Source organism: Carassius carassius, chromosome 1 (assembly GCF_963082965.1).
Source record: "Carassius carassius chromosome 1, fCarCar2.1, whole genome shotgun sequence".
NCBI lineage: Eukaryota > Metazoa > Chordata > Actinopteri > Cypriniformes > Cyprinidae > Carassius > Carassius carassius.
Window position 1 is genome coordinate 39,415,796 of NC_081755.1, and position 12,075 is coordinate 39,427,870.

Below are 12,075 nucleotides of genomic sequence, written 5' to 3' on the forward strand. Positions count from 1 at the left end.
TCTTTTATCTGTCCACATTCTAGTTTTCGTGCTTGGCTTAGTGTGAAAAGGAAGCAATTTGTGAGGAAAGAAAATCATCAAAATATCAATAAAATCATGGGATTTCCAGTACTTTTTTTCTTTCTTCGACTTACATTTTGATGCCTATGAATTTAAACATCTATTGTTTTTCAGGGCCACTGCAGCTATCATACGAATTTCAATAATAGCTATTGTTAAATTTGGTAAAGTGTCAAAATGGTCCCGTTCTATGTCTTCGCCCCAAAAGTTTTCTCAGTCCTTCAGAAGTGTTCACGGCCGTGGGAAGAAAAGGCACAACAGACACAAGTTCTGAGTATACCTTCACTTCAAATCTTTATTGTTATACACAGAGTTTATATAGGAAAAAAAAGGTGGTATGATCTTTTTCGACCAATGAGATATGGATTACATACAGTACAGGCCAGAAGTTTGGACACACCTTCTCATTCAAAGAGTTTTCTTTATTTTCATGACTGTGAGACTATGTAGATTCACACTGAAGGCATCAAAACTATGAATTAACACATGTGGAATTATATACATAACAAAAAAGTGTGAAACAGCTGAAAATATGTCATATTCTAGGTTCTTCAAAGTAGCCACCGTTTGCTTTGATTACTGCTTTGCACACTCTTGGCATTCTCTTGATGAGCTTCAAGAGGTAGTCACCTGAAATGGTCTTCCAACAGTCTTGAAGGAGTTCCCCGAGAGATGCTTAGCACTTGTTGGCCTTTTTGCCTTCTGTCTTTGGTCCAGCTCACCCCTAAACCATCTCGATTGGGTTCAGGTCCGGTGACTGTGGAGGCCAGGTCATCTGGCGCAGCACCCCATCACTCTCCTTCTTGGTCAAATAGCCCTTGATGCCTTCAGTGTGACTCTACAATTTTCATAGTCATGAAAATAAAGAAAACTCTTTGAATGAGAAGGTGTGTCCAAACTTTTGGTCTGTACTGTATGTGTTGGATATAAGCCAAAACAACAAGTTATATATAACATACATGTGATCAGGAATAACTGGACATACAAGGAATAATACTGGCACTGAGCCTTTCAACTTTATGCAAAGGTTAGACTAAACTCATCAACCTGGGCCTAAAAGGTCCCCCCACCAATCTTCACCCATTCACCTTTAGGTATCATCCGCGCGTGCGCGTATACATTTGGGTAAAGAGACAAGACTAAAGCATAGAGAGAGAAAACACAGATGAGAGGAGGGAGACAAGGAGAAGGATCAAAGAAGACAAAGAAAAGAAGAAACACATCATATGTAGGAAAAACAGGAAACACCTGTAGAAGAGGACGAGTAAGAAGGGAGGAGGAGGCAAACTCACATTAATACGTGACAGAGATCATGAAATAATCTAACAGCTATTAAGTGAGACTGGAGGCATTTCTAACTAACTAACTGACTCTATATATACATGAGATACCAACAAACCTCTTACTGTTCAAAATGTAACTTTCAAATTCAAGGTTTTGGAGTCTAAAGAAAGAATTAGTATTTAAAATATCTATTTTAAAAGAGCTCTTATTGCTCTTGCTGGTCTGAATTGTTCAACGTATTCCACTCAAAATGGAACAACCAAAAATTACCAAATATATATATATATATCATTTGCTTTTAGAGCACAGTTAAACACACTGATACGAACTGTCTATTTGAATACTTGGTGAGAAATGCAAAGAACTCTGCTGGACAGATGTGGGTTCTTGGCCGGTGCTCTAGGGGAATTTCAAAGCTCCAGATGCATTTAGTGCTTGTTCAGTACTGACGCTCGAGCTCAACTGTCCTTCTGTGCTCTTTGTTAAGCCTTGAAAAGCCTGATATCCTTCATCAGTTGGTGTGACACTGCCATCATCCAGAATAAGAGTAGGATAGAGTGGATTTGTGAAGGCAATGAGATTGTTCATGATACACTTCTCATCAGCATCAACATCATTTGAAAGACTCAAACAGACATCTGCATCATTTCCCTTTTCCGAAACACTGATGCACTGATTCAATTTCATATCCTCATGAAGGTCCAGTGTTGGGATCTCTGCATGGATTTGGGAGAACTTCATAACAGATGGAGGCAAAATATGACCCTGTTAAATATGAGAGAAAAAATAAGATGTATTTTGACCCATATTATCAATATTTGTTTTGGTAGGATTTTTCTCCCACCTTCTCCTCTCCAAGATTGGCATCTATATTTGGCTTGGGGATTTTGTCCCACCAATTCATCTTCATTCTGTAATGAAGAAATAAAGTGTGTAAGAACTGAATTTGTCAAGGATGTGTGAAGGAATAATAAAAATGTAAGAAGTTTTGTTATCGAATGATGGAAAAACACAAAACAGACAACTCACCTCAAAATACAGTAGAAGATAACAAAAATGATGATGATTAAACCAAGACAGAGAGTTGGAATCACCATTTTGGCCTTTTCATTTGGGGATGAGGCTGTAGAACATGTATAAATTGATCTGGATTATCAAAGACTATTAACACAGACGCAATAATGACTTTGAGACAAATACAGATAGACTTACGTGCGGTGAACTCAACTGGTGCGCTCTGGTCACTAGATACACTATGATCATTATAGCCTGTGCTTATTGTTGCTGTCAGAACGTAGTCGGTATTTGGCTGGAGATTTTTGCCCACAATTTCAAAGGATCCCACAGTGTTCTGCACCGTCTTGGATATCTGTATGAACAACGTTTTTCTTTTTAGTTCTTTATAAAAAATGAATGTGTGAATATGTGTATTAGGGTTCATGTTATCTATTTAACATATATCATCTTCCTTACCTTTTCAAGTCCTCCTTTGATGCCATAGGTCAGGTTTATTGTCAAGGATTCCAAGAAATTTTTTAAATCACTTATTTTATACTGGTCATCCCAAGTTACATTAAAGTTTCCATTTTCAGTCTTCTGCACTGATAAGACTGGAGTTTTCGGTTTGACTACAGAAAACGACAAACACATATGCAAATATGCGAGATAAGATCGGATTAAACTTTTTAACTTCTTAAAATCATAAATTTAGAACAAAAAAATCATGTGAATTCTACAAATCTAATAGAAAGGGATTAACAATAACTTGTATACAACATTTATACTCACTGAAGTCTTCAGTCTTTAATGTTTTGTTTAATAAAACATATGTTCCTTCCAGAAGTGTAGCAGTGTAGATCTCTGCTCTGACAAACTCTTCCATTTTAATTTTGCACTCACATTTGTCACTGAGATTACTTCTCTCAAAGATACATGGTTTATTTTGAAACCTGCAATTTAAGAGATATTTATGTCAACTGATTGCTAAATGAACAACAATGCATTCAGTTATAGAGGAACTACAGGCCTGAACAAACACTCACATATTATGGGTGATGTTGAGCTTGTATCCAGAGCAGCTTTTGAGTCGGTCAGTGGAGAGACTGCATTTCATCTCTTTCTCATAGTCATTAAAACACTTCAAGTCCTCCTCTGTGGGCTCTACAGTGATTGGAAAATAAAAGACTAGGTGAGATCAAAGTCCCTTTAAGGCAAGTCATGTCACTAGGCGGACATCTTTGAAACGCCCCTCAGGCATTTAAGTGCAGCTCCTTTCACTTTGAATGGGGAAACATCAAATTCTCCAAAAGTCTTCACTAAGCTTACGATTAAATTTATTATTTGAAATCATCAATGAAATCTAACTTTATCATTAATGTTGTTTATTTTACACAAATGGTGTTAAAAAGGCATATTTTTCAGGCTAGATCAGCCAGTGCACATGTGCAGTCCTAGGCGCATTTCTCAGAGTTGACTGTTTCTATAGCAACCAGGACTTCTAACGGCAGTTGCAGTGATGCACTGATTTTACCGATTATCGATTGGCTCTTTTGTTTAGAAGGCGGGGTTTCGTTCAATCTATTAAATAACAGCAGTAAAAATAAGTATTAAAGGGGACATACACTCTCAAAAAGGATGTTAATTAATAACACATTTTTTGTGTTATGGCTATTTTAACACATTCTGTGTAATTTTAAGTTGATCATGTGTAAAAAAAAGCGAAAGAGAGAGAGAAACAACACAGTGTGTGCAACACAATATGTGTTAATTACTATCATCCAATCACATTGCTGCAACGTCACTCCGCACCTCAAGAAGCAAGTTCGCACCTCTTTTTCCATCGATGGTGGATGACTTGGATGCACACATCAGGTATTTCGGTTTATTTTTTATTAGAAATTGTAAAATATAAATTTTCAAATGTATTTTATTATAATTTTTTTAGACGGTCAAATGTAGATTTAGTTAGCGACCTCTACTCTCTGCAGGTATTTTCCGTTGACGCGAGAGGCAGTGTTGAACAAGGCAGCAACCGCGTCTGATATTAACGTTAGTAACGTTAAGTTACTTCAAAAATGATTTTTGGTCCCTCATTCTCTGGAGAGAACTTGTTTTTAACGAGTTTTGTTTTTCTTTGTTTGATTTGTTGCAAATGACATGATTGACAAAGTGGTACCACTTTCATTGTTATCTGTCGCATCTCTTTCAATAAAAAACATAATGTATTGATGTTTAGTTAAATGCCCTTAAACAATAACATGATTTATCAAGGTAATATTAACGGTAAAAATTTGATTGACTTTGACATTCGAGTACGTCTCCATTTCAAAAAGGATGTGTTCATTTGACTATTTTAACACAGTTTGTGTAATTTCATGTACGTAATTGACACAAATTGTGTAATGATAACACATTGGTGTGTAGAAAATTAGCAGGAATAACACACTGTTGAGTTAAAAGTAACACAATACGTGTTGTCCTCATACATGTTTTCAACATCCTTTTAAGAGAAGCGCAGATCCTGGAGTGCTCTGGGTCTCGCGCTCCCCCGGGATTTTGGCATTTCTCTTAAAAGAAAAAAAAATTCAAGAGTGCATTGTAATACGAGGCAAACCGATTCGGAATTCGGAACCGCGTACTACCACACTAATGTTACTTGTAATATGTTTTACCATAATATATGGCAGAAATAGTAAAAGCAATATGAAGTACCATTTTCATTGAAAATGAACATATTTTAACTGCCTTTTTTTTCTCGAAGGTTGCACCAAAGAACACACATGAAGCTGGTCCAAGTAGTCATCAGAAGGTTTGTATATATAACTGAGTGCTGAAATAACAGCACTCTTTTCAATATTTTTATCACTCTGTTTGAATTTGTTTGCACATTCCACAGAAACTAATAGTCTTGTTTTCAATAAATTAATTTAATAAATATCAGCAAATATATTTGGATAAAATGTAATATGTTTAGGACGCAGAACCTTTTTTTAACACCTATAAAAAAAAGGTGTGAGTGAGTCTTTATGAGTGTGTGAATCATTCATCAGTTCTTTTCAAAACTGGTGATTCATTCTGGAGCAATATAAGTGACTTTGAGTAATTGAATCACTAACTCATCTAATAAGAACTACTTTGTGCTTTTTATATTTCCAGCATCAACGTAATATAATTGATGTGGACACAATGCGAGCACTAATTGAAAGCAAAGGTTCGAGTATATATATAAGGATTATGAAGCTTCAGGAATGCTTTCAGAGACATCAAGAAAGCTCCTTGTCAAAGCTCCTTGGACTCCGAGTCCATAGGAGTCCACAAAGTGGATTGTAAGTTTACAGTTGAGAAATTAACTAAAACAGCTGTGAATGTGATAACTTATAAAGTTGAATACTTTGAAAACACACTTATTTTTAATAATTTGAACTGAATTTGGTTCCTGTATTTTATTTTAATGTATTATGCACGAGTCGAATTGGGTAGTTCTTCCATGTTTTGTCTATGTTTTGCTTATAGTTACCCTTGTAATGAAGAGAAACGGATGTTGGCAGAAATGGTGGTAACACTGTTTCCTTCTCTGAAGATCAAAATGGGAGAAGAGAATGAAGGATTTGTAAGTTGCACTTATTAAAACCCATCGAGCCTACTTTAAATAAATGCAAATTGGAATAGTAAGTGTGGTATGTTAATTAGTTAACAGGTTACAAATCAATTTTAAAATTTAGTGACTAGGTTTTTATTTTTTTTATTACCAATATTACAATTACAATAACACCAAAAGTACATCCACTCTGCTGGTTTGCTTGTCACACATCATGGGTTCTTGTAAAAGTTACAATTGTTATCCTCCGCCTTTCATTCAGGAACATTTCTATGACCCACAGTGTCCATGTCTCCCACAGTAGACTTATTGAGATGAGACTTCGAAATCTACGGAGGAAACTTCATGATGATCAGTGTTGCTACTAAACGTAGTCGATTCAGTGATTCCTCTGGTGTGTCTATCACTTTGGAGGTACCATCTCCAGAAAACCTCAATACCATCAAATTGGGCATGGAGAAAACATACAGTAATCGCAGGTTATGGGTCGCAAACAAGTCCCCAACAGTAAAAGAGATTTTTGGACAATATCCTTTAAACATGCCACACTTGGTAAGGACTTTTGTTTTGCATGGCTTTTCCTTATAGCTAGGTAAGTATAGACTTGTCAGCAAATAAGGGACATGGCTGGTAGATATTCAGTCCACATGAGTTCAAAATGTTTTTTTTTTTTCTTTTTTACTTTGTTTTTTTACTTTTTTTACTCTTACATTATCCTTTAAACATCTTTTAACCACACCCCTCCAACCATCAGTTTGCTGCAATCTAGAGATTAAGGTGCACTAAAATCAAGCCATACCACTTATCTTTCTCCATTCAGTTTAATCAAAATCATAATACTGCCGTAAAGGTTTTTGTTCTTTTTTTTTCTTTTTTTACTGTTATTCATAACCTGGAATGGCCCACAATGCCTCTCTGAAGTTAAAACTGCATAAACTTGACTCGAAAATATTTTGTGAACATACTGAGGAAACCCAGTAGTGTTGTAAGTATGTAGTCCCGTGTTGTAGCTTGACACTGAGTTTGGAAAAATGTTTCCTGGGAAAGTGATTCATTTGAGAAATGCCGCTGATGTAAAACCTTCACATGATTTCCTACAAAGAAAACCTTTTTGTAAATCCGAGATATAAAATTGTTTAAAAATGTCTTTATGAAATTCAAATGACATGTGGATGTTGACTTTGTGAAAATGTAGCAGTTAAGTTTTAAATAAATAAAAAAAAGCTTTTTTGCTTTGCGTTCATTATAACTGGTCAAATAGCACATATATGACACAAATTGTGTGATTTATGACACATTAGTGCGTTAAATATTTGAACACACTCCCTGTGTTAAGAAGAATAACACACTGGTTGAGTTAAAAGTAACACAACATGTGTTGTCCTTAACTAGACACACAGGTGTGTTAAGATATAACACAGGTTGTGTTGTTTTTTAACACATCTGATTTAAGAGTGTATGATGCGATTTCTATTTTTCCTTTCTCTTGGTGCATGAAGAAGATCTGTAAAGTTTCAAAGACTAAAGTCTCAAATCCAAAGAGATATACTTTGTCAAAGTCAAGACTTGTCCACGCCTTCCTAAAACACCTCATTAAAACACACCCACACATATCTACATTACTATATGGAAATATTTGTGTAATGCCGCCCAAATGTTCACACAAAGAAAGAAAGCGAGCTCTCAGTAACGGCAGTTAGTGTTGAAGCAGCCATGTCTGTGTGTATCTAGGCAAAAGCACTTTATTTGGCCTTTCAAAAGTCGTTGCATTTAGGAATCTTTAAGGGAAAATGCCACCATTTTTCCATATTTCACTATGTTCTTCCCTCAACTTAGACGAATTGATATGTACCTCTCCCATCTCAGTACGTGCACTTAATCGCTGTTGTGTGCGGCGCCACTATGTTAGCGTTTAGCTTAGCACCATTCATTCCTTAGGATCCAAACAGGAATGAATTTAGAAGCCACCAAAAACTTCCATGTTTTCCCTATTTAAAGACGGTTGCATGAGTAGTTATACGAGTAAGTATGGTGACACAAAATAATACTCCCCATACATACTCATATAGACAGAGACAGAGAGGTACAGACAGGTAGGCTACAGATCAACTTGTTTAAGTTGAAAGAAGAACATAGTGAAATATGGAACAATGGTTGCATTTTCCTTTTAAGATTACTTACAACAGCAACACATTTTGTGGACTATCGTTTCATGAACCTTGTAGAGGAGGTAATTCTGACTTTGCTACAACAATCTGGCGCTTCTGAATCAGCTACTGGAAGTATGTTATTAGTTTAAGTATTTGCTATTGACTGATCAAATGCGTTTTTCGCGTCGCATGTGTGTGCGCATGCATACGGGTGTGTGTGTGTGAGAGAGAGAGAGAGAGAGAGAGAGACGGTCACACAGTGGAGTCAGCTGTCTTAACTGTCTGTGGCTTGTGTACTGCAAACACATACGAGCTTCATCACTGCATCTGTCACACGACTCTTTTCCCCTTTTGGGCTTGAACTGATGGTAAAACTAAGGACATTATTAACTATCTTTACACTTATTTTGAAAGATGAAGCTCGCGATTATGGGCGTTATATTTCCAAAGAGTGCTTGTGGTGATCGGCCAATCATAATGCACTGGGTCAGTTGGCCAATCAGAGCAGACTGCGCTTGTAAAAAGGAGGTACTTTGTAGAAAACAATGTGTTAGAGAGAGGCGGGGCATGGTGGACCTTGAACAGTATTTGAAAAATAATGTTTTTTGAACATTAAACCATGTCAAGTCTGTTACTCGAAATACAGAAAATAATGATCTTTAAAAAAGCATCACATGACCGCTTTAAAGTTTAAACGTATTTTAGTGAATAAAGTAAGCTCTACCACATTTCAGCTTTTTTAGGGTGGGTACACAAAATGTTATTTTATCCTTGCTTCTAGAAAATCCTCAATCTATAAGCTTTTTAACAGCTTCATGTGGCCGTAAATATTTAATTTTAACGTTTTAACATTTCCGGGCAAACAAAAAAAAAAATTTGTCAAACAACAATATAAAACGCAGGAAACTATAAATTGGTTATTCTACAATGAATTATACTATAAATTCTACACTACAATTGGAAAATACTGTAAATTAATAAACTGTTGAAGACGTTTAATTTCTCCGTCAGTGCCTGTAGTCCCATTTAGCAACTTTTTAGCAACTATCTGTTTAAATAAACGTAACAGTTTAAAAAAATCATGAGCGGGATGTAACTGGTGTTTTATGTCGTAGAATAAAACGTGAAAGTATCTTGAGCTTGTGTGAATTACGGACCTTATTTTAGTTTTTTCAAACTCACATTCAAAAAACCCATTGACACTGGGATGATGGAAACGTGCTGACTCACTTCCCAGTTTTTGCCTACAGAGTGACGTCATAGTTCCACCACTCTATTAAGTGTTGCATTTTTCTCCATTCAAAACTATAAGAGTGACATATCTTGGGTATTCTATAGTCTTTAGTATCACTATCACAGATGACCACAACAGAAGTTGCTTTGCAAAAGTAAAAATGTTTAACTGTAAAACACTGTCTAAAAAGTATAATTTTTTTTTTTTTGCAGCACAGCAATTCATGTCTAAATAATAATTTGAGATATATTCATGGATTTTAAATGACTAGTGGTATCTCAATCATCAGTTTTTCTCGTTTCATTTGGTATATAATATTTCACAACATTTTCACCATTGGGTGCAACAAACATGATGCAACACATAAAATAGCATAGAGTTACATTTGACACAACACACTATGTTTAGAAACTTTTTTTTTTTATCTAATATCTAAAAAAAACTATCTAAAGACCCATCTTTTTAGCCAGGACTTGATCAACTAATACTAGCGCTTATTTTTTGTTTCTATTCTATTCTATTCTATTCTGTTCTGTTCTATTCTATATAAAAAACACTAGCTATGTGTACTGCGATAACTGATACTTGTCATGGCACTGCTTGAATAGTAATACTGTTGTTGTTCTCTCGTTGGTCTTCTATGGTTCTCATTTGTAATTCGCTATGGATAAAAGCGTCTGCTAAATGATTAAATGTAAATGTTTTAGCCTATGCATTTGTTCTACACAAAAGTATGAAACTTACCAAAACAAAATGCCTGGCAGAAGAGTGTGAGGATGATCTGACTCAGAAGAACAGTGGGAACCATTGTGAGCGAGCTGTAAAACACACACACAAACAACAAATATTACTATTTATTTAGAAGAAATATCTTACGCGGTCAAAGCTGTAGGCCTTTCTTACAGTTCGTGGCTCCTTACCAAGTAAACAGTTTACAACGGAAAGATTTTCAAGTTAATCAAACGGTTTCACGTCACCTCAAAATAACATACAATTCCCTCTTAATGCTCTGTCGATCCTTAATGCCCTGATCGTGACAGTCAACAAAAGAGTTGTCTTGCTTAACTGCCAAAGCATAATCGAATTTACAACATGTCTGGACAGAACTACAGTAACGTTATAGTGTCGCAATTCGGTTTTTATTTTTTTTATTTTTTTGCTGCTTCCGCTCTAGTTTCGCTTAAGGTTAAACGACGATCGAGTTCGAAGGCAATTATGGAAATATGAAACAAACATTTTGACTTTTTCCTGTCTTTTACTTCCTTTCTATTTTTAATGTTAAGGACTTTATAGCATAACAAGTTACATGTCAACTAGTCTGTGGGATGTGAGAGGAGGAAACAAATCATGAATGTGTAATTGTGATATTGTTGAAAACCAGTAGAAACGTCTTATGTCATTTCAGTTGTTTTATCCAAAGAGACTATAATAATAATATGCAAGTGCTCAGTTTGCTTAACTACGGTGCCTGTAAGGTGACTTGTTCGGTTTACTTAGTTTTGTCGTGGTCACGAAATAATAACTCGTGGGAACGTGATAATATGTCGATGCCACAAGATATTAATATGTGGGAACGTCATATTAACTCGTGGGAACGTCATATTATGTCGTGGCCACGAGATCATTTTGTCGAGGTAACGACATCCTTATGTCGTGGCCTCGAGATGCTATGTTGAGGGAACAACATCCATTTCTCGTGGCCACGACTTCTTATGTTGAAGGAACGACATGTTTTTCTCGTGGCCACGAGTTTAATGCGTAAACAAACCTGCGTGCCCATAGCAACCCGGGATTATCCCATCAGAGATGGATTCATTCATATTTTATCTTGAATTAAGTAATTATTATATTAACCGTATGCTTTGGCAACCAGGCTGTATTACATGCGATTGTCAGCATTCAAATTAAGTTTATCATAAATAAATATTAAATGAAGTGCATAATAAAATATAAAAACTTTTTTTATCCATCCTACAGTCTTGTAAATCCATTAACTTATAGTCTTTCCCCGTAATATGTGTACATTATTATTATTATTAGCCTATTATTATAGTTTTTTTTTTCTTCAACTTCGATCTCTTTACTTAACATTCTGAATACTTTTATAAATAATAGCTTACTGTAAATGCTCGACATAAACATAAAATGTCAAAATGCTTAAATTTTATATGTATAAATAATAAAATAATTTCGTAATTCAAAATAAAATATGAATGAATCCATCTCTGATAATCCCGGGTTGCTATGGGCACGCAGGTTTGTTTACGCATTAAACTCGTGGCCACGAGAAAAACATGTCGTTCCTTCAACATAAGAAGTCGTGGCCACGAGAAATGGATGTTGTTCCCTCAACATAGCATCTCGAGGCCACGACATAAGGATGTCGTTACCTCGACAAAATGATCTTGTGGCCACGACATGATATGACGTTCCCACGAGTTAATATGACGTTCCCACAAATTAATATCTCGTGGCCACGACATATTATCACATTCCCACGAGTTATTATGTCGTGGCCACGACAAAACTAAGTAAACCGAACAAGTCACTTTACGGGCACCGTACTTAACACATGAAGCAAGGTGTGTGTGTTTGTGTGTGTGTGTGTGTGTGTGTGTGTTTAGAGTAGTAGCTAGAATATAAAAAGAAAAGGAAACAGAAGTAGCCTATTAGAGTTTTCTTTTTAACAATAAAAAAAAAACCAAGTAGATAGATTAGAAAAAGAACAGAGAAAACTGGTGTTAGGGGCC

At 35.7% G+C, this 12,075-nt stretch overlaps 1 protein-coding gene across 1 annotated transcript; it reads right to left on the bottom strand.

Moving 5' to 3' along the window:
• Positions 1-975: 975 nt before the first annotated feature.
• Positions 976-3,306, bottom strand: LOC132149877 (interleukin-4 receptor subunit alpha-like). The gene is made up of 6 exons (XM_059559202.1): positions 3,133-3,306; positions 2,818-2,972; positions 2,557-2,713; positions 2,374-2,467; positions 2,189-2,255; positions 976-2,109 (listed from the first exon to the last, which is right to left on the bottom strand). The coding sequence occupies exons 1-6, from the start codon at positions 3,224-3,226 to the stop codon at positions 1,744-1,746; spliced, it is 933 nt and encodes a 310-aa protein (XP_059415185.1). The 5' UTR covers positions 3,227-3,306; the 3' UTR covers positions 976-1,743.
• Positions 3,307-12,075: the final 8,769 nt, after the last annotated feature.

Excerpts from the sequence above, each read along its gene's own strand:
- LOC132149877 (XM_059559202.1), bottom strand. The coding sequence starts at position 3,226 with ATGGAAGAGTTTGTCAGAGCAGAGATCTACACTGCTACACTTCTGGAA. Across the intron at positions 2,714-2,817 it reads TCAAAGGAGGACTTGAAAAG|ATATCCAAGACGGTGCAGAA; the intron begins GTAAGGAAGATG and ends TTGTTCATACAG. Across the intron at positions 2,256-2,373 it reads ATCTTCTACTGTATTTTGAG|AATGAAGATGAATTGGTGGG; the intron begins GTGAGTTGTCTG and ends TCTTCATTACAG.